This window comes from Bos taurus, chromosome 3, assembly GCF_002263795.3.
Source record: "Bos taurus isolate L1 Dominette 01449 registration number 42190680 breed Hereford chromosome 3, ARS-UCD2.0, whole genome shotgun sequence".
In the NCBI taxonomy this organism is placed as follows: Eukaryota; Metazoa; Chordata; class Mammalia; order Artiodactyla; family Bovidae; genus Bos; species Bos taurus.
The window spans coordinates 66804656-66828707 of NC_037330.1; the positions used below are offsets into that span (position 1 = coordinate 66804656).

Genomic DNA, 24052 nt, shown 5'->3' on the forward strand with positions numbered 1-24052 from the left:
ATTTATCTATCCTGTACATGTTTGTTCTAAAACAAACCTCTTCATTAAAAGTCCCAAATCAAAACAGTTTTTATAACCAAATAAACCCTTCTCTCCATCTGGTATCATCAGCAGTATCCAGGCAGCATCCCTCTCCTTAAGTAAATGTATCTGAATCCCTACTAAGTGGTGGGCAAGGGGCATGTCTGAATAGGGAAGAATGCATGTCCATCAATATGATAGATTCATACTGAGTTTGATGGCAATTTTAATCATAACCCTTGAAATTATTAATTTAAAAAAACCACAAGTACTTTACCTTTATTCATCACGAAACTGTTTTCTCTCCCAGTTAGTATGTAAAGGAAACATACTTTCACACTTGATTTCAATACTTCTGCAGTGTTCTATATTCTTCATGCCTATATATGTGGTCTTATGGAGACTGAAAGTTTCCATAGGGTACATAGGATTTAATGAGACAAGTGTGACCTTGCAAATTGTAAGTATTGTATAAAGTACTCAATATATCAGCAAGATGTACCGTCACTTTTTTATTTGGCAATAGAGAAACACCATGTTACAGTGCTTATTTTGGCTAAAGAGTCAGTGCTATTTTTTTTTCCTGCTATCGTAGTGTTTTACATAAATTAATGAATGCAGTCTTTACACTTAGGAATAGACACTTACAGATATCAGCCAAGTGAAGCTAATACACAGTTGTTCTCAAACTAAGCAAAACAACAATATAAACACAAGTAACAAAGAAAGGATGCCCTTATTTCCATTAATCACAGATTATATAAATTCTTCAGTTTCACATACAGAGATATTTCTAAATTTGCTTTATCCAAGCAAAAAAAAATTTTTTTAATTCAGTGTCATTCTTATAATCACTTTGAAAAGTATTGACATATTCCAAATAACTCCCTAATATGTGTTCACTAAAAATAAAAGCATATTATGTTATGAACATAATTTAAAATTTCTGATTATGAAAGGTCACAGAGAAGTATGTTAAATGTTACTTTGGCATTTCTATCTCATAGGTTTAAAGGAATGATAAGCTAAAGAATTCTTTTTAATGCAGATAATCATCCGTAGGCAATCAGTTAAGTGGAAAATATTACATCTTAAGGCAAGAAAAAGTTTGCAAATATTTTTTATAAAGTCAGTTAATTGAAAAAATTAATAGAATCAAACAGATGCAAATAAAAAATACTTATGGGAAGGAAAAAGTTCTTTGGCGCTGACTGTAACAGTATGAAAAACTTGCCTTCTTTTTAAAAAAGAATCTCATTTTGACATTTAATAAACATATTGTAATCCTTCAGAAATAACTAGCCTTTTAGTTGAGCAAAGATGTAGAGAAACCAAAGGAGAAAGAAAAATTATCAAATAGAAATCACTTGAACACTTACTTTTTTTCTTCCAGAAAATAGGAGGAAAAAAAAAATCCATTTTCTCATGATTAATTCAAGGTCCTCTTATAATTTATATAGAGAAGCAGATAGTAGGATTCATGGTGGCAAAGACAATTTTCTGATAATACTACCATGAGTAAGTGTTAAACAGGGTTTTATCCTAAAAGGCTCTAGACCAGTTTACTTACTTTATATTTTTAAAACATTGCTTTATCTGTTCAACCCAATTTCAAGGCAAATTGGAATTGGAACATACACCTTAAGTACTCTTTAGTGGTTAGAAACATTTTTAAGAGATGTTTCTTTAGAAAAGTCAGGTTTCTTCCCTTACAATAGAGAGGGGTTTTTTATACCCATTACCCTAAAAATCTATTTGGTCACTCTTGTCTCTTGTGTCAAAGGCCACAAAGAAAGCATCTTACTAAAGTAGTAGCTTCTGAACTGACCAGAAACTAACCAACCTCAAGCACTGAACATGACAAACCATTCTCTTTAACATGGACAATTTCTTTTTTTTAGGTGAAGTATAAAAGAGAAAAATACAACTTCTGGAAAGCCACTCATTTTATCTGATGAAATAAATTCCCCAGAGTTGTTTCATGTACTAGCAGCATTATTAAATAGTGCAATTCTTTGAAACAGATTTCAAACAATATTCTACTCAAATAAAAAAGTAATTAAGTTTACTTATAGCTTTGTTTATAAAACCACAGCTTAAAACTTTCAGTCCTTCAAACAGGAAAATTAACCCAAGCAATAACTATCTTGCTTACACAATACTAGGGATGGGTATGTGCAGACATATGTATATGTGTGAATCATTCAAAGTCACTGGTACCTCAACAAGAAACCAAAATACAAAATTTAAATTAAAAAATGAAATGCAAAATACTATATAATGGAATTTTTAGCTTTGATATATCTAAAGATATTCCTCTATTAATAATAAGAATTATGAACAGTCAAGTGTTAAATTAAGAATACATGTAAGAAAAATCCAGGAGCTACATACTCAAAAAATATTACAGCAATATTTCATATTGTTTAATGCTGTAACCTACACATTATGGAATACAGCACATGCAACTAGCATAAAGATTCTGAATCTATTTTGTAACTAGTATTACATAAATATGGCACATACATAAACTTAAAACCTTAAACAATTATGCTTCTTTCCCCACTTTTCATTTTCTACTCATTAATCAGAAACTAGGCACTTTAATCTAAAAATACATTTAAAAAAATATATTTTAGATCCTTTTGGATAACTCACTCCCAAAATGAATAAAGAACACTTTAGGAGCAAAATCAACAAATCTAATCCATTGTTATACTGAGCCAGCCACTCTAAGTGGTATATAATTTACACACAAAATTAAAACAACTGTGAAAGTATCTAATATACTCCAGACCCTTATTCATACAAACTACCCATTTGTTCATATATTTATCACAAAGGACAAGAAAACATACTTCTATACCATTAAAAAATATTTTGTTCTATATTCAGGGGGGGAAATCTTCTTTAAGACCTCCCTAAGATTCAAAGTGTCAGTGAATATTTTAAAAATATGGGCATAATATGACAAACTCTCAAGTGTGCTAAGTTCTCTATGAAATAACTAAAAGCTAGTTTTATAGAAGGAGAAAGAAGAAATGATTTTACTAAGTCAAAATTAATACCTTAGGATGTTGAGAGAGAGTCTCAAAAATACATGGGAGAAATTTTAATTGCTGTCATAGTTAACAAATGTTATATTTTTAATCAACATTCATTCAAGGGAAATGCTCTTATCTATACCAAGATAAAAGAAATTTCTTTAGTCTCTCTATTGTAACTTATGGGACCAACAGTAACATATTTGGGAAACTTCAGTAAATCTAATATAAACTTGTAAACTTCTCAGTGGCAATTCATTTAAATGTTTTATAACAATACTCGGCCATTACAATTTCTTTGATTCAAATACTTAAGCAAATGCACAAGCAATAACGTAAGCAGTACATATTAAACACCACTACTGCCTAAACTAGATTAAACAACGAACAACTTTACAATTAAAAATACATTTTCAGGCAAAGTTAAGTTCGTTGACACTAGGAGTAATATATTCTTGCATGTGTGGGCCATAGAAGTCTTGGCTAAAATACATATCTTCAAGGTGTGAAGCGTAAAAACAAAGCTTTTGAGAATGAAACTGGACATTTCAGACAGCTTGAAGACAACAAATCGATTAATTCCCACATACTGCTTTCAAGTCAAGCAATATTTCTATAAAATAAACAACATTTCACAACAATTATTACCTAAAGCTTGTAAAAAGACACTTTGGATACACTACACAGGGATTCAATGACAGAACTTCTGTGTAAGTACAGTACAATCACTCATTCTTTACAAGGTTGTTTTAATCCTCCCTGAGTCCATATCCATCAATTCTGTAATATATGTTACAAAATTAATAGTTACCTTAAAATATTTCATAGCACACTAAACTGTCTGATTTTTATGGTACTTATTGTACTTTGGCTTCTAATAGGCCACTGGGCATAACAGGAACATGACTATTTAAACAGCTACTAGTATGCCTCAGTGCATCAGCTCCAAGACAGGCCATTAAAAGTTCAGTGCGGCGAACAAGCAACTGCATGAGGTCTTCAGCTAGAGACTCTATACTGGAATAGCGCACCTTCTCGAAATCAAAAATGTCTTTGAGAAAGAAAAGAACTTGATTCTGGAAAATGAACACAAAACAAATTGGCACTTGTTAGACCAAAATTATATTAAATCCAAATAGTTAATAGTATTGTAACAAATGTTGAATTAGGGGTCACTTCCACTACTAATTTCAAATCTCAGTGGAAAAGTGTTTCAGCTTTTTTGGAAGGTCTTTTCTTTTTCGGTGAAATAAGGGCTAATTACTACTTGTTTTTACTACTCATGGCTGACGTAATGGTCAACAACCAAAAAAGAGCTCTCTGAGAAATGCCTGTAAACACTAGAGCACTGTATAAGTATAAGGGTCTACTATTATTATTTGATTCCCAGTAACTGAAGTTTTCAGTGTTACCTATGAGCATTGGTACCATTTGAAGACAGAAGAGTACACTATCTCCAATAATTATAAATTCCAAATGTCTATTTTTCTGTGCCAAAAAAAGTTAAGACATGTGAAAAATAAAAATAATTTCAGGTCTCAAATCAGTGGAAGATGGTGAAGGATATTTCATTTCAATAACTTAATACTTAGGCTGAAACTCATTTTAAGCATCTTGTATACTACTAAGTATTAAGTCTCAGGTTGTTATGTTGTGATGGAAAAAAGTATTTCCAAAGAGCAACAACAAACAAACAGGAATATTTAATTTCTATCCTACAGAAAATCAAATGTTATGTGTGTTAGTCACTCAGTTGTGTCCGACTCTTTGCCTGCCAGGCTCTTCTGTCCATGGAATTCTCCAGGCAAGAATACTGGAGTGGGTTGCCATTTCCTTCTCCAGGGGATCTTCCTGATCCAGGCATCAAATCCAGTTCTCCTGCATTGAAGCCGGATGCTTTACCATCTGAGCTACTAGGGAAGCTCCAGAAATCAAATGTTAAGAAGTACTAAGAAGGCACATCATAGATTTCAATGGATTTTCTATCTGGGAAGGGTTGTTGGCAATCAACTTTCCAGTCCCCTCATTTTACAGATGATAAAGAGGAGAACAAAGCATGATTTGCCCACAGTCACAAATGTTCATTAAGGTTAGACAATTCCCAGTCCAAAGTTTTCCCACTAAACACCTACGTTACAGTTGAGAGGTCAAGTAAATGCATCAAAGATGTATGAGTTTTCAATGACAGTAAAAAAAAAAAAAAAAAAAGAAGTCCTAAGCTATTTACATAAATGCTACATTAATAGCACATAAACAAAATAATTTAATTTTTTAAATGAAAGGTATAGAGAAACATCCAAAACTCCAAATATCAAAAACTTTCAAATTTATACTTGATTATGTTTACTTTTATTTGCTCCTTTAAACTCAGCCTAAATTAAGGACTATTAAATAGTGAGACTTTTATTGGCACTGTGCCAGGCAGAAAATTCTGCAACAAGATGCAATTTGTGTTTTGTCGATTTAAATTGCTGACATTAGAATACAATTTTAAACTTCCATCTTCTTTCTTATAGCTAGGATTTTATCATTCACATTATTTTGAACCAGAACTTATTTTTAAACTGCCGCATGTGCAATAAAATAGATATTATTTGTTTTACAAATTTCAAGTGTCAGGCATGAAGAATTATCTATAGCAACTTGTTTAACATTGTAACACACATGAAAACATATATCCATTACAGAAGGAATTGATATGGTGAATGGAATTGTTGTCTTTTATCCAGGATAAAGCACAGATCTATATAAAACTGTTCCACGGGCATGGGTGACTTTATAACTTTATATTTAAATAACATTCTTTCTTCTACAAAAGCAAAAAGAAACAGTAAAACTTTTTTTCAATTTAGAAAGAAGACATGATTCAATGACTAAACATACCTTGAAGAAGCAACATAAATCATAGAGAGAATTTCTAGGACCCAAAAAGCCCCAGGCTAGGACAGGGCTGATCTGCTCACAAATGGCATAAAAATGGGCAAAAAATCCATCTGGGATCTGTTGCAAAGTAAAGGAGAATCAAATTATTTTTGCCTTCCTGCATTTGCTTGCTAGCCAACATATGACCAGCTCTTTTTGAGGACAGACCAAGGGTCAATGATAAGCCAGTCTAATAAACTTACAAGGAACAGTTAGGAGTCACAGAATGCTTTTAGAACATTTCATAATCTATCCAACAATTTCAATGTGCTGAAAACATTACTTCTTAAAGGCATTTTCACCTCATAAAAAAGAAATCACAATGCTGTAACCAAGCAATAACAAGAATGCTACAATGTTCCTTAGCAGTACAATTTTTAGGATTAATGAGACTACCATGGTTTTAGCTAGTTCAGTAGAATTGAAGAACTTCTACTCACTTAGATTATCCGAAAAAGACTAAAATAAAGTTTACACTGATTAAGCACAAAAATATGCTTACTAGGATTTTTAACTTTCAGTTACAGAACAGATATTATTGAAGCATTTAATTATGTAATGCACCTTCTTTTGAAATAGTAATATATACAGCTATGATGTAGGAAACTCTCTAAGTTTATTAATAACTTTCTAAATTTCCCATGTTAAATAGAATCCTGTGAGATTTATCATAGCATCTACTGGGCTTAAGTACGCCTTAAGGTTCTGTCTCTTGGAGAAGTTATTTTCTCTTTTCTAGGCTCCAAGACATCGTTTAAACCTCAATTTAAAAATATAGCAGTCGTTGCCATTTAATGAGTACCTATTATATTCCAGATAATGAGCTAAGTTCTACTTAATTTAATAAAATGTTCCTGAAAAAGTAGGTCATGTTAACATCATTATCACACATAAAAAGCGAGGCTTCAGAGGGGTTATAAAACCTATCCTAACTCACAAATAAGTAAAGGCCAAAAGGTTTTCATGGATACACTGACAACAGTCTAAAAGATGTTCTGTGTATATTAAATTCTAAATCCTATATTTGTATTAACTACATATATTAACTATACTAGGAATTCAGACATGTAAGAAGTTAGCACAGGCACCAGGGAGTAATGTAAGCTGAACTCAACAGTAGGTAAGAATTATTTAAGTACAGAGGACAGAGTATGGCATTCCAGGTACAGGAAATAGTTCACCAAGAGGTGAAATATATAGGTATCTGTGGGTACATGAAGAACAGTAGTCCAAGGCACAAGATTTATATTAAGAAGAAATAAGGTTAGGTATAATAATAATAACATAGTAATAATATTCCATAACAATCGCTATTATTATAGATACTACTATTTATTAAACTTTTATATATTTACTATTTTTTTATATATTTACTCTTTTAACTTTTATGTTTTACCTCATTTCATCTTTGCAGCAGCTTTATGAGGCAAGTATTAATTCCATTTTGCAAGTAGGAAAACTGAAGGTCAGCTGACAGTTTAACTTACCTATGATCATACCACTGAATATGAAAATCAAACCCGTCTACAAGTCTGTTCCCCAGCCCTAAACCAGTGGTTCTCAAACATTAGAGTTTCTAATCATCTTGTTTAAAAACACAGGGTCTTTGGAATTATTTTCTGTACAATTTTTTTTCTTCTTTTTATTTTTGCTGTGCTGCCCGGCATGCAGGGTCTTAGTCCCTGGACCAGGGGTCAAACCTGCGCCCCCTGCAATGGAAGCATGGAGTCTTAACCACTGGACTGCAAGGGAAGTCCCTCATTTTTTATACAATTTTTAAAGGTTACATTACACTTACAGTTATTACAAAATATTAGCTACATTCCCCATGTTTTACAATACATCCCTGTTCAACATCTTTTAAACAAGAATTATTCAAATATATGGTCTCCAGAATTATTTGTAACAAGCACCCTTCTGCAGATGCTCAAAAACACTGCCCTCAGAAATACTATCTCAAAGTTATAAGGCTCAGGCTTAGAAATATGGACATGATAAAATACTATAGGTCAGTGGGCAAATAATAAAAAAAAATAAAAAAATGATAATGATAACCAACACTTGCATAATGCACTATGCCAAGCACTACTCTGAGCACACTGATCCTAACAAAAAACCCCACAAGGTAGATCCTATGCTCTTCTTTAGAGATGAGGAAACTAAGGCACAGGAAGGTTAAGACTTGCCCCAGGTCATGGCTCACAAGTGGCATTTGGAACCAGTCTCACTCCAGAGTCCATCCTTTACCAAAGGAGTGTGTGGCGAGAGCAGTGTGTAGAGGGTGAGATGGGCTGGAGGGTGTGCGGTGTGGGCACAGGATATAGACTTTGTGGTGATTTTTGGTGTTAAATAAAGCAGCTTTAAGAATCAATCATCATTTCTCAATTGGATTACACAAACTAACATCCACTATGTTAAACAATTTTTAAAATCTTGTAATATCATTAAGTGAAAAGACAAAAAAGCAAAAGCTCTGTTCCCAACTTCAAAAACAGAGAACCCAACCCAGTGCCAACAGATCACTCATCGAGCTTGAAGGACAGGGCTTATGAGCTGCCATCCCCAGCTGAAAACTGACTCAGACGTTTCTTCAACAAGAGCCTCAAATTACGAAGAAATCCAAGACATGATGAGTTTTACCTTCATCTGTTGCCTTTTCTGTTTCAACACTGACCAACAACTTGAAGCCACAGCCTAAATATATACAGAGGAGAAAAATCAAGATTTAAATGAATAATTATATAAACTTTCCATTTAAAAAAGAGTGACTATTATTAGAAATTCAAAGTTAAAAGGTCTAAAATGTTTAAAATATTAACTAAAAAGAACTAGTTCATGTTCTTTCTATTGTTTGTAAATATTAATGAAAAGGTATTTATAAATTTTGAAATTAAATTCAAAGCCACTGACAGAGAAAGGCTGAACTCTGGTGCCAAGAAACTCAGTAATTAAATTCAAGTAATATTTTTTCCTCAAGAATAGTAGTAGTGCTGGAAATAGTTATGAGTTGAGCCAAAAGTTTTATTCCAATAAAGAACGAAGAGACATCCCTAGTAACAGGAACTAAAACACCCCAGTGGATTCTGAAGAAATCTGACCCTACTGTGGCATGACCTAACTTCGATCAAGGTTTTTAACTTGTCCCGAAGCAGTTACAGAAATGAAGAACATCCAGTTTTTATGGTTAAAACATACTTTGAGGGAAAAGTGGATTTATGAAAAATGCTTTAAAATGTGGTATCAGGCACTTCCAAAATGACTGTGAAATACCCAACTGAAACTTTTTTTAGTTTTCTAAAGACTCAAACTTTCATTAATTCCACCTACTTCAAGGTACACACTTCAGCCCAACAAAAAAAATGTTAAATAGAAATCTGAGTACAATAAACAACAGAAACTGAAAATATCCAAAGCATACAATACAGTTTAAACCCATTTTATTTTTGCACATGCTTATTTTTTTCTACCTTAATCTTTGTGTGTGTGTTGGCGGGGAGGGGTTTGCAAGTCCATGCCTGGGGTTCTTCAATTCCTTGACGAGGGATTGAACCTAGGCCTTCTGGCACTGAGACTGTGGAATCCTAACCATTGGACAACCAGGGAATTCCCTTCTACTTGAATTTTTTATAGTATTTGGGAAGAAGAAACTCTGCATTTTCCGCAAAAAAAATATATGTATCATCTTTTCACTGAAACTGCTACATTTCTATTTAGTCATAGAGTCATTTCAGTTACAATTTTTTGTTAGGCCTGACCTAGTTTGAAACCCAAGTGTTTTTTGAGATCTAAAGAAGTACTGGGTGCTCAAAATCAAGGCAGGGACTGATAGATGAGCCCAAAGGCAAATTTCACTTTCATATGTTATATATCATACACATCTGATCCCAATATCAAAGGATGAGCTCAGTTTCCATAATAGTCGTTCTACAGGCAGACATATATTTATATATATTAATTTTATTCATCTTCTCAGTTCTGACTACTTTTTTTTATCAAATTTAAATGTTGAGAAACGTGAACCATCACTTACAGTTTCTTTGAAGGAGGAGTTTAGCCAGCGATTATTTACTACATTCTGTATGGATGTAGGTGGGTTTTCTAAATCTTCAAAGGAATCCATTAATATAAAATCCAAAACAACATCATAAAAGTTTAGATTTTTTACCTGTATTAAATTGTAAGTTAAAACAGAAATCATTATTACAGAGAGCTGAAATAAAGTCTGAGTGAGGGCTTCATATATGACAACAGCAGCACGTTTTTAGGTGAATCAGGTTAAAAGAGGAGAGACAACACTGAAAATAACTCACAACCAAAAGCTGTAATTCACATGTCAGTTGTTCCTTCCTAGATCCCGTCAGGTGAAATTAATCTCTCCCTCCACTCTGTTCTAGAAGTCCTTTGTCCGTGCTTTCATTATGGTATCTACAGGCTCTTTCTGCTCTGTCATTTCTGTGCAAGTCACTCAGTCGTGTCTGACTCTTTGTGACTCCATGGACTGTAAAGTCCATGGAATTCTCCAGGTCAGAATACTGGAGTGGGTAGCCTTTCCCTTCTCTAGGGGATCTTCCCAACCCAGGGACTGAACTCAGGTCTCTCGCATTGCAGGCATATTCTTTATCAGCTGAGCCACAGGGGAAGCCTGTCCTTTAGTTACTGGTATATCCGCCTGTCTTCTCCACCACATTATGAATCTCTTACTCTTTCATTCATGCAGACTGTACTGTACTACACGCTATACCACGTGTGAACTAGATACTGAGAGGTTCTTAACTGAGTGAAGGAACACCAGAGAAAGAAGGACTGTGAAGACTGTGCCTCTGTGTTTCGGCATCTACTGTTTTCTCTGCAAGAAAGCCTTCCAGCCCCTTGCAAACTCATTCTTTAAGCTTCCATTACAATAAAATATTCCAGGCTCATCACATGCTTTTTGTATTCTAGTGCTGAAATCAGCCAAATTTCCATGGAGTCCTAGTTCCTTTTAGTGGAGAGTGGGACTTAGAAGCCAAGATTTGTGTGTTAGGGATTGTGTTCTTGCTCCCAGACCCTCTCTGTGAATAGAGTTAGTAAGTTTATGTATGTTTACATATATGCAAACCTTCCTATTTATTTCTCTATTTAGTAAACTATGAATTCACACTAATAGCTCCAATTCCAACCCTAGCTTTTTATATTTCACTTCTCTAATCATGAGAAATCTCACTCTGATTATTCTCAATATATGTATTTTTGTTTGATCCTGTATAGGTAGCCAATCCCCCATCTCCCCTGAGCTGCCACTGTCCTATCTGAAACCACCCTTATACAGGTTACCATTACCACTCTGCTAAAGCCTCTGCTCATTGAGTTTTGGAAGGAAGGAAAAAGCACAAGAAGGAACAAAGGGTTTTTTAAAAAATATACTATTTTCAATTGTTGCCCCAATGTATAGACTGTGGTTGCTATTGTTTACGACTGTATCATAATAACCTTCACAAAATTGGTTTTACTGTCATTTAACAAGGACAAGGAAACAGTGGCCTCAAATTATGTAAATATTATGTATAAATAATGAAAGGGGATAAATATTATAAAAAATCTGACTTACTCCTCTAGCAGCAAGTTCCATTTCAGTATTATCCCAGTGATCAGTCTGCTCTAAAAAATAGATCATTTCATCAAAAACATCTTCAAACTTCTTTGGATTCTGCAGAAGAAAACACACTTTAATCCTAATCTCAACTTTATAACAATGCTCAAACCCTCAAAGTAAATATTCAAGTAAGCTTGTAAGATCTTCATTCTATTAGGTAACAATTAAAACACATTTTCAAGGTATGCCATATTCGTTTGGTTTATTTTGTTAGCCCAACATTTTGCAGAAGTCAAGACTAAGAATGTAAGTAAAATGTCATAAGCAAATGCTTACTACTCAAATATATGTGCTTATTTAGGTTAGTCTTTGAGATGAAAACTTGGTTACAGAAGATACTATGTGATACTTTTGATAGAGTTCTATTCCTTTTGGAGGAACTCTAGTTCAAATCACACTCTAATTCAAATCAATGGGTTTATCAGCCTTGGGAAGGCCAAGATAGCAACATAAGATTTATATTGGGTTTACTGTCTTTCTGCCTGTAATGAGGGAGACCTGGGTTCGATCCCTGGGTCAGGAAGATCCTTTGGAGAAGGGCATAACAAGCCACTCGAGTATTCTTGCCTGGAGAATTCCACGGACAGAGGAGCCCAGCAGGCTCCAGTCCATGGGGTCACAAAGACAGAGCAACCAACACATTTCCCTGTCTTTCTAGTGGTGGCAAATTGATAGGCAGAACAGGCTATTGTGTTTTGTTTATTATTATTTTTAAAATCTTTTGGCCACGTAGCATGTGGGATCTTAAGTTCCTTGACCAGATATGGAACCCACACCCCCTGCATTGGAATCTCAGAGTCTTAACCACTGGACTGTCAGGGAAGTCCTATTGTGCTATTTCAATTTGAATTTATTTGACTATAATACTATGGAACTTTTTCATATAATTATTAAATATTCTGTTTCTTTTGTTTTTTTTTAAAAAAAAGATTTACATTGGAAATTATAAGTAGTTAATATGATCCTAAATTTATACTGGGCTTCCCTGGTGGCTCAGTGGTAAAGAATCTGCCTGCCAATGCAGGAGATGTGGGTTTAATCCATGGGTCAGAAGATCCCCAGGAGATGGAATGGCCACCCACTCCAGTATTCTTGCCTGGGAAATCCCATGGACAGAGGAGTCTGGAGGGCTACAGTATCCTGTAGAGTCAGACATGATTTAGAGACTAAACTGCAAATTTATGTAGCACTTTTAAAATATGTTTTCCTATTTATCATTTATTTAATCATCATAAGAACTCTGAAATAGGGTACCATAAATATAATCCTATTATACAAATGAGGGAACTGAGATTCAAAGGGATTGTGTTTGAAAACCAGGTGTTCAAATGGCTCAGGGAAAGTCTGTTTGAGGTTTCTTTTTCTCATCATCTAGACACATCCTGCATAAATGAAAAGTGGTTCCTTACAGTATTAATAAAATTCCTGCCATTGCTTCTGCCTCATTCAGACCCATGAAGATGAATACGAGTGAAAGGCAGTTCAGTTTGTATTTCCAGATTTCTGAGATCTACACTATTTCCTAGGACCTTCTTACTAAACAGGATTGAGGGAGGCATAAGAAAAGAGGTATCAAAATAATAATAGTGGTGGGCGTATAGCTGATTTAATGATAATTCTTACCATGACATTAGTAGATTTTTAAATGGGAAACTGAATATATTCATCAACCTGCTCAAAACTGTATGAACTTTATACACAGAAAATAAATCAACCCAAGAAGAAATACTTTGGGGGTTATTTATTTTTAGTATGTGAATTTTTACAAATATCTACAAAAACATTTTCTTCTATTAAAAATGTAATAATTTTTAATCATCAGTTCAATTGAAATAATAACAATAAAATAAACTTGCCAACAAAACAAGTTTACCTTTCGTGCTTTTACAATTAACGCTGATAAAATTTTCCTTCCACTCTCAGCAAGGAATATCCTGTTGGCTGTTTCTGAAAGAATTACCTGAAAAATATCCATCCCCAAAGAAAAAAGGAAACCTATAATTAATTTGAATGGATATCTGACTTTATAGCACATGTATGTACAAATAACCCTAATACAGTTAATACATGTTGCTGCTGCTGCTGCTAAGTTGCTTCAGTCGTGTCTGACTCTGTGCGACCCCATAGACGGCAGTCCATCAGGCTCCACCGTCCCTGGGATTCCCCAGGCAAGAACACTGGAGTGGGTTGCCATTTCCTTCTCTACGGTACTATTTCAGCAGGTACACCACAGGAATAAAAAAGTCCTAAGTAACTAGAATAAAAAGAGCTCTTGAACAGAAAATTTTAAAAGATTAAAGGGAGATAAATCTGAATTTAAATCTGTTCAATTTAATATTAGAAAAATTTGAAATAATTACACAACTCCAGAACAGAAAAATAAAGAGAATTTTGTTGTTAAATGACCTTATTTTACCTTAGGAAATTGGTGATTTTACAACTGATTCAATTGAAAAACATTCTAGAACACATACTAATTGATAATAAGAAAAAGGACTTATACTTTAAGCAGTTACTTGTACATACACATCTCTAGCATCAAAATATTGTATTCTGACAAAATGTGGTAGACCCAGGAAATTACAGGAGAGGATGACAAATGAAGACAAATGAAGGGAGACAGCAGGGAGGAAAAATAAACTTAGTACTTTTTATTTGCCATTACGAATAAGGATAATAAAGAGCAAAGAGCTGTCCTGTTTATATTCAGCTGGACTCTATAGCATGAGGGTGGGGATGAGTGGCTGGATGAAGTCACTTAATGTTAAAAAAAAAATACCTGAAAAGCCTGTCGAATACAGTGAAGTTTGGCAAGAAAATCACTGTCTCCTAGGCACTCCAACATTTCAGTTCTAAGTAATAAACAGGGGAGACAACTGTTAAAGTGCATTTAAGATCAAGCCTACTACAAGTCTGGAATAAGGCTTAACCTCAGGACCTTAATAAAAAACACATGCCTTTTCAATACTGACAAAATACATAAAAAAATTGTTTTGTGCCTAAAAACATTTTCCCCCTATTCTCATAAATATTTTAAACAAATATCAGACAAACATATCAACAGCATCTTAATATTTTTCATAAACATAAGCCTGATACCTAAGCACTCTTGAGTAAATTTTTCCTTCTTCAACTAAGCGCATGGCCTCTTCGTAAAAAGGACAGTGGCAAAGGGACTCCAGGCTGTAGGTATGCCGCGCTTCTTTGTGCTCTGCAAGCTAAGAATACGTGTGTTAAAACAGACTACACTGATACAGGATGAAAAATTATAAAAAATAAAAAATAGGATCTTACTAATATGCTCAATCTGATTAAAAGGTGAAAATAATTCAATAAGATTTTACAGCTAGTAAGATCTGAATTCATTTTATTTCAAAGTTCAGTTGTAACAAGTAAAACTTTATAACAAGCTTAGTTTATTTTGAGTCCAATTACTTAAATTCACAGTGTACAGAAAAGCAGTATTTCACAGGTCATCAACAATAATAATTGATGATGAAGCACTGGGGGAAAAAAAGAGAATTTTTTATCATCCAAAGAATGCTTTAAAGTATTAACTCATGATTGTATATGAAGTAAAACTTTCTACAAAAATACTGTAATAATCTCAACTTGGTGAATTCTAGGGAATTTTTTTCTTATATGTATCTTTGATTAACATTTGTATAACTGAAAAATAGTCATGTACTCTGGCTAGCATAACGACTCTACAAATGGAACTCCAGGCTTCTGACAGTTCATTAAAAAATAACTGTAAACACTACAGAGTTGGCAGCTAAGCAGAAAAACTCCAGAGCAATTTCATTTCCCAATACCAGGTGATCCACTTAAATAGAATGCTGTAGGGGTTTTTGGTTTTTAAAAATAAAATAAACTACACTTTACTGAGATATAATTCACATACTATAAAATTCACCCATTTAAGTATGTAATTCAGTGGTTTTTAGTACATTCACTGGGTTATGCAATCAGCACCACTTTGCAATTTCAAAATATTTTTATACTATGCCAACAAGAAACCCTCTGCCTGTTAGCAGTCACTCCCCATCCCCCTTCTCTCCAGGCTCTGGGAACCAATAATTTTTCAGTGTCTGTGGAGTTTCCCACTCTGGAAACGATATAGACAGATTGAAGTACATGCAGCATTTTGCATTTGGTTTCTTTCATGTAGCATCATGTTTCCAAGGTTCACCTATAAGGAAGCATATAACAGTACTCCAGCCTTCTTTATGACTGAATTGTGTGAGTATATCACATTTTGTTTATCCTTTCCACAGCTAACAGACTTGTGGGTTTTTTCCACTTTTTGACAGTCATGAATAAGACTGCTTTAAACATTTATGTACAAGTTTTTTTTAGTCCTGAATATTCATTGGAAGGACTGATCCTCAAGCTGAAACTCCAATACTTTGGCCACCTGATGCGAAGAACCGACTCTTTGGAAAAGACCCTGATGCTGGGAAAGATTGAAGGCGGGAGGAGAAGGGAATGACAGAGGATGAGATGGTTGGATGGCATCACCGACGCAATGGACATGAGTTCGAGTAAACTCCAGGAGTTGGTGATGGACAGGGAAGCCTGGTGTGCTGCAGTCCATGGGGTCACAAAGAGTGGGACACGACTGAGCAACTGAACAAGTTTTTTATGTTTTTAATTCCCTTGAGTATATAACTAAAAAATGGAAGTGTCAGATGGTAACTCTGTGTTTAACTTTTTGAGGAAACAGGTTTTGCAAAGTGGCTGCACCATTTTCCATTCCCACTAGCAACGTATAATGATTTAAATTTTTCCGCACCTCTGTCAACAATTGTTATTGTCCATCTTTTTTTTATTAGTGAGTGTGCTGCTGCTGCTAAGTCGCTTCAGTCGTGTCCGACTCTGTGCAACCCCATACACGGCAGCCCACTAGGCTCCCCCGTCCCTGGGATTCTCCAGGCAAGAACACTAGAGTGGGTTGCCATTTCCTTCTCCAATGCATGAAAGTGAAAAGTGAAAGTGAAGTCGCTCAGTCGTGTCCAATTCCTAGCGACCCCATGGACTACAGCCTACCAGGCTCCTCCGCCCATGGGACTTTCCAGGCAAGAGTACTGGAGTAGGGTGCCATTGCCTTCTCTGCTAGTGGGTGTGAAGTGGTTTAAATTTGTCTAATGACTAATGATGTGCAATATCTTTCATATCCTTATGTATCCTTATGTATCCTATGTATCCTTATGTATGCCTTTGTGTATCTTCTTTGGAAAAATACCTATTGAAATCCCTGGCCCATTTTTAAGTTAGTTTATTTGTCCATTTATTGCTGGGTTACAACAGTTCTTTATGTATTCTGGATATAAGACCTTTATCAGCTACATGGTTTACAAATATTTTCTCCCATTCTACTACTTTCTCACTTCCCTGTTGGTGTCCTTTAAAGCACAAAAGTTTCTACTTCTGATAAATGCCAATTAATTGCTTTTTTTTCCTTTTGTCCACCTTAAGTTTTGTTTTGTGCAGAACATGAAGGTTGGCCAGAGGTGAGAGGCTAGGGATTTCTAAGGTCTTCCCTGGACACATGCATAGCCCTGCACATGCTTGTGTCCTTCTAGATTCTCAGGAATATGCTGGAGCTTTTCAAAGCTCCCTATAAACATCTCTTTACCCAATTTTTCCTTTTAGTTTTTTGTTCACCCTCTTGCTAGCTCTGATGGTATTACCACTTCAAGCAGCTGCAATGTTAATTCCCGCTGATATTTTTCAACAAAGACTCTAGGGATAGAAACTTTGTACATAGCAAGCTCTGAGTCTGGTCAAATAAAGACAAGTCCTTAGAACGGAGCTTTGCAAGGAGCTGCCATACAGGTCAAATGGTGACAATTCTCTAGTGATGGGACTGTTGGGAGGCTCCAAAGCCATTAAGTTTCTTCCAGTGGCTGCTGAGCCCTTGATTTTCACAGTCACCACAGTGGTGAACCTGCTGGTTTTCAAGACTCCTCTGGAGAGAGGGATGGAAAAGGAACAAGTTAAAAATTTACAGTGTGGAGTTCCCTGGTGATGCCAGTGGTTGAGAGTCTACCTGCCAATGCAAGGGACACAGGTTTGACCCCTGGTCCAAGAGGATTCCACATGCTAAAAGGCAGCTGACCCACAACTACTGTGCCTGAGCTCTAGAGCCGGTGAGCTGCAACTACTGAGCCCATGGGCCACAAGTACTGAAGCCTGCACACCCTAGAGCCTGTGATCTGCAACAAGTAAAGCCACCACAATGAGAGGCCCATGCCCTGAAACCTGCCACTCGCCACAACTAGAGAAAGCCTCAGGCAGCAGCAAAGACTGAGCGGAGCCAAAATTTTTAACAGTTAAAAAAAAAGATTTACAAAGTTCACTCTTTGCATGGAGATTCAGCCACTGTTCTTAAATAAATGCTCTCTGAATTTTTACAAGTGTTTAATTTTCAGAGTTCTGAAAATTTCTGACAATTTTTGCCAGAGTTTTCATTGCTTTTGTGGAGGAGATCTTTGGAAGCTTTTACCCTACTATTTCAGAAGTGTTTCTCCATGCTGTAGTTCTGGCACTTCATTTCCACCCAGTGCTGTGCTAAATGCTGTGCTAAATACTCAATTATCTCACTTCTTTACAACCACTGATAAAGGAGGAAGACTTTTTGAGAATCCTTGGACAGCAAGGAGATCAAACCAGTCAATCCTAAAGGAAATCAACTCTGAATATTCACTGGAAGGACTGATGCTGAAACTGAAACTCCAACACTTTGGCCACCTGATGCGAAGAGCTGACTCACTGGAAAAGACCCTGATGCTGGGAAAGACTGAGGATAGGAGAAGGGGACGACAGAGGATGAGATGGTTGGATGGCATCACTGACTCAGTGGATTTGAGTTTGAGCAAACTTTGGGGGATGGTGAGGGACAGGGAAGCCTAGCGTGCTGCAATCCATGGGGTCACAAAGAGCTGGACCGACTGAGCGACGGAACAACAACAAATTACTATCTACATTTCAGAGGTAAAGAAATAGAGATTTAGATTAGCAGGAACTTGCCCCAAGGCCCACTACTAAATGGCAGAACTTATAACCAGGCATTTATTCCAGAGCTTATATGTACTTTTAAATATCAAACGATATGTACTCTACTATCAGCCTTATCCAAAAATCCAAAGGAGTAGTGTCAGCAGTATTTAGGATAGTGTATATATATATATGTGTGTCTATTAGTCCAGAGGCAAAAAAAAAAAAAAAAGTAGACAGAAATGACAATATTTGACATTATATACTGTCGGCTTTAAGTAATATTTCCCTTTATATTTTACAGAAAATAGATTATGCTAAAGGAAAAGTGTTTTTGAGGTTAAAAAGAAATATAACAGTTTAAAAAATTAGTGTGGAAATTCTTTAGACAGTAAATAGTTTAAAGTTTTGTACCACTGTCAAAACAAATAGGATCTATGTACACCTACCAGTAGAAAAAATCCTAAAGAGGAAACTAGGGCTCCAATTAAACTTGCTACATAAAATACTTTATACTAATAAGAAGTGAACAAAACCAACAATAAGAGATTCCAGAGTCAAGTCTTGATTTATTAGTCTATCTTGCTTATTTGTTGGTTTGGCTGAGTTGACTGTGTAAATAAGTCTCTTAAAATAAGCTTGCAGCTGTGAAAATACGTCACATTGAAGATCTGACACTAGCTAACGTTATCACCAACTCTTCCTAAGAGACAATGACAACGCAGAATTTACTAATTTAAATCCTAAATTAAATTAGGATTGAATTTTTAAAAGGCAAATCACTAAATGATGGCTTAAATTCTCATTTTAGAGTATATCTTATAGTAAGATTTTTTTTTGGACAAAATTCTTAAAAACTTTAAAAGGCTGCAAAAAAAGGTTAACATTTTACTAGACCTGAGATGTTACTTCAGAAGCGGAAGTCAGTAACACAGTTTAATCCCCACATATGGAAACATGTAATTCACCATGAAAAAGGGTTCTTTTATTTGCTAGCTGAAACTTGAAATGCCCTTCATTTCTAAGTTATTTAACATCTCAAATTACTTCCCCCATGCCTTCCAAGAGATGCAGGAGAGACTGGGCCTTATCTTCTTTGGCGAGCAATGACTTTGCTGAATGTGAAGTAATATTTTTAAAAGCCCTAATATTTTTAAAAGCCTCTGAACAACCATGAAAGAAACGTCCAAAGTCCCAAAACTATTATAAGTTGGATCATAAAATAGGCTAAGTTCAATTTTAATATAGACTATTTTTAACATTTACATTTTCCTTTCAAAATAACCACCTAAAATTATAAATAGGACTTATAAAGAAAGCAGGAATGACTATATCCCCTATCTCACTAATAAAAAAGAAAAAAAAAGGAAATAAACTTACAATAACTGCCTTCTAAAATGGCACTCATGAGACTTCCCTGGTGGTCCAGTGGTTAAGAATTTGCCTTCCAATGCAGGGGACACAGGTTTGATCCCTAGTCGCAGAACTAAGATCACCATGCAATGGGGCAACCAATCTGAGTACCATGTACATGTGACCACAATGAAAGATCCTGCACGCTGCAACTAAGATCCAATGCCGCCAAATAAACAAACATTTTTAAATTATAAAATAAAAAATAAAATGCCACTCATGATCATTCTCTCTTCCTGGTACTTCATACCGCATCTCATGTTGAAGAGGGCTAACCTGGGTAACCAATAACAGATAGAAATAATGGCGTGTGATTTCTGAGGCTACATCAAAACAATCACTGCTTCTGTCTCACTCTCTCTTGTGGAAGCCAGGTGCCATGTTATGAAAAGGCTCAAGCAGTCCTATTGAAAAGTCCATAAAACCATAAAACACATAGGTTTCCTACCAAAAGGTAGCACCAACGTGCCATTTATGTAAGTAAGCTTAGGGCAGATTCTCCAGCTCCAGTCAATCTTCAGATGACTACAGCCCCGGCCAACATACTTGACTACAGTGTACAAAAGACCTCAAGTCAAAACCACCCAGATAAACCATTTCCACATTCTTGATCCTCAGAACAACAAGATAATAAATGTTTGCTATCGTTGTTACTGTTGAATGGGAAATAACTGGGGGAGTGGGCAGGTGTCCAGTCTCAGGATTTTTGATTTTTGGAACCACTTCTTGGCGCTGGCAACCTTGGTGACCTTGAGCATGCTGAACTCACAAAATCTTGCTCAGGGGGCAGCCTTACCCATTGTGACAATGTCACCGATCTGGATGCCCCTGACGTAGAACAACAGGTGAATAGACATGTTTTTATGTATTTTTCGATATAATAGAGGTGTCTCAGGGGATGAAAGTGGTCCTCTGCATCTTCATCTTAGTCACCACCCAGACAGGATCTGCCCTCAGATGGAGATATTACCAGTAAAGGGGCATTTCTTGTCAATGTAGGTGCCCCCAATGGCCATCTGGGTGCCTAGAAGCCCAGACCAACGTTCTTGTATTGTGAGAGCCTCTCCCTGATGGTTTCTTCAAGCAGGACCCTCTTTCTATTTTGAAAAATGGTGTCTGCTTGCCTTTGGTAGGCACGCTCAGTCCAGGAGTATATATTCCAGGATATATTCCAGTATATAGTCCAGGATATATTCCTTATCTAATATATGTGACTTTAGAATTAAATACCAAAACAACAGGCCCTTTGGATTAGTGCTCAGGACGTAGTTCTCACAGGACTAACCCTAAGGCCCATGACCTCCAGAAAACCACCCCATAAGACTTGGATTTTAAAGGAGACTCCTAAAATTAAACCCCGACTGTGGAACCCCCAGTATATATAGAAGGCTATAATATAGACTAACAAAAAGACACATGCCCCCTAACTGATTTAATCCCTAGAAAACTGAGGACTCTAGCAACTAACCTCTGAACCGGAGCACATGGTCCCACCCTTTAAGATACACTCCTGAGACCTGGGACAGACCTACAGTCTTGGCACCAGCCCCCAGTCCACATCTGGATTTTATTGGTTCTAGGACAATAAACTTTGGGTAGTTTATTACATAGCAACAAGTTACTAATGTAATAGTGGAGAGATACACAGACTTCCAAAAACTGGAAAGCAAATGGAAGTGTGTTGACAGATGAAAGAGATGAGGAAGCCATAGTCCTGAATAAGTTCGAGAGAGTGAAAGTCGCTCAACTGTGTCCAATTCTTTGTGACCCCATGGACTATGCAGTCTATGGAATTCTCCAGGCCAGAATACTGGAGTGGGCAGCTTTTCCCTTCTCCAGAGGATCTTCCCAACCCAGGGATCAAACCCAGGTCTCCCACATTGCAGGTGGATTCTTTACCAGCTGAGCCACAAGGGAAACCCAAGTTCAAGAGAAGATATAGTCAAAGAGGAGCGCCAGGCCCACAGTGAGCAGGTATGAGGGCAGGACTGAAGAAGAGGGATTGAAAATGGGAGTTTAAATGGAAGTCTGTGTCCAAATAACTGTAGCTGTCCTATATCTTATTCTACTTTCTGCCACGGAATAGAAAGGCAGCTTACAGGAAAACAAATTTGCAACCAGAGAACATTTCTTTTTAAAAATTACTTGAACAGGAATTCCCTGGCAGTCCAGCAGTTAGGACTCCGTGCTTTCACTGCCGAGGGTCAGGGAACTAAGATCCCACAAGCCATGTGCCATAGCCAAAAAGCAAAACAAATTACTTGAACCACCTGGGGAAAGCAAGTCTGCCAGGGTGAGAGATGCATCTGCCAGAGTAAAGCCCTTTCCATTCTGTATTCAGGTGTGCCCTGAGGATTGGGCTATTTCCACATCATTCATCCTAAAGAAATACCTGCCAATCAACAACCTCAAAGAAATAGACTGAGCCCAGTTACCCTTCCCTGTTCACCTCTTCCAGAAGAAACAAACATAAAACAAGGCTGTTATCCCACACAATCTACTTGAGAAAATCAATCCAGTCACCAATTAAGCTTTCAAATTTGAAAAGAAAACCATCAGTACAAAAATGAAAGCCCAAGATAAACAGACAAAATTGACCCCAGAGGAAATAAGATAATTCTGGGTTGCTATAAACAAGAGCTATCAAGTCAGAGAGGTAAAGCAAAAGCTTTCCAAGTTTCCTTTTAGAATATGACTAGAGGTATCTGAATTATAAGAAATAAAACTTTCTCTTTAAAGAGAACCCTAGGGACTTCTCTGGTGGTCCAGTGGTTAAGAATGTGCTGTGCAATGCAGGGGACATGGGTTCAATCCGTGGTCTGGGAACTAAGATCCTACCTACTGAAGAACAACTATGCTTGTGTGCCACAGTTACCAAGCCCCTGCATGCACTGAAAGATCCCACATGCTGCAACTAAGACCTGATACAGCTGAATAAATAAATACATTTTAAAAATAAATAAAGAGAACCCTACAACTTATATATTAAATTTATATACAGATACACAATGGTAATTGTGGTAATTCTAAGAAAAACTAAATTTACAGCTAAAAAATACTGTTGTTCTTGTTTAGTCGTTAAGTCATGTCCCACTCTTTGCAACCCCATGGACTGTAGCCCTCCAAGCTCCTCTGTCCATGGGATTTCCCAGGCATTTCCTGGGAAATGGGTTGCCATTTCCTTCTCCAGGGGATCTTCCTGAACTAGGGATCAAACCAGCCTCTCCAGCTTAGCAAGCATGTTCTTCTACCACTGAGCCACCTGGGAAGCCCTTTGCAATTTTAGATTCTACCTATTAAATGACAATGGAGGACAAGATGGTTAGATGGCATCACCAACTCGATGGACATGAGTTTGAGCAAGCTCCAGGAGTTGGTGAAGGACAGGGAAGCCTGGTGTGCTGCAGTCCATGGGGTCGCAAAGAGTCGGCCACCACTGAGTGAACAACAACAATTAAATGGTAATCTCTTTAACAGACAGGAAAGTCGGGAGAGTACTCAATGCAGTGGCTCCCTAACATTCAAAAGACTCTTCAGAGCTTGAAAATTATGCTAAGTAAAAGAACATCAAACACAAAAGATTATATACTGCACGATTCTATTAGTATGAAGTGTTCAGGACAGGCAAATCCACAAAGATGGAAAGTACAGGAGTAATCGCCCGGACAGTGGGGTAGGAGAGAAAAAGAATTGATTACCAATAGGTAGGAGTTCTTCTGAGATGATAAAAATGTACTGGAATTAGAAAGTTTGCACAACTCTGTGAATATACTAAAACCACTCAACTGTACAGTTTAAGAGAGTGAACTTTTATACTACATGAATTATATCTCAATAAAGGTATTAGCTTTAAAAAAAAAGACTTTTCAGGGAAAAAAGGCTCTGGTTCCAAACCACTGTCTGGTAAAGCTTATACAGGAGAATCTTGTTAATCACTTTCAAAAGTGACTGACCAACCTTAGAGAAAAGTCTATGCCAGGACTTGCTTTAATCTAAATATTTAGGCAAAAACTCTTTCTGA

At 36.2% G+C, this 24052-nt stretch overlaps 1 protein-coding gene and 1 pseudogene across 1 annotated transcript in view; both read right to left on the minus strand.

Moving 5' to 3' along the window:
- Positions 1 to 520: 520 nt before the first annotated feature.
- The window catches only part of MIGA1 (mitoguardin 1), a 77705-nt gene continuing 54173 nt past the window's right edge, over positions 521 to 24052 (minus strand). Inside the window, exons 9-16 of the mRNA XM_024990105.2 lie at positions 14719 to 14837; positions 14399 to 14471; positions 13493 to 13579; positions 11575 to 11673; positions 10018 to 10152; positions 8628 to 8681; positions 5949 to 6065; positions 521 to 4141 (exon numbers count right to left, since the gene is read on the minus strand). Of these exons, the coding sequence (XP_024845873.2) occupies positions 3923 to 4141; positions 5949 to 6065; positions 8628 to 8681; positions 10018 to 10152; positions 11575 to 11673; positions 13493 to 13579; positions 14399 to 14471; positions 14719 to 14837 (903 nt within the window). The 3' untranslated portion in view covers positions 521 to 3922. The remainder of the gene's footprint in view (positions 4142 to 5948; positions 6066 to 8627; positions 8682 to 10017; positions 10153 to 11574; positions 11674 to 13492; positions 13580 to 14398; positions 14472 to 14718; positions 14838 to 24052) is intronic.
- LOC107132317 (small ribosomal subunit protein uS17-like) lies at positions 16918 to 21517 on the minus strand (annotated as a pseudogene).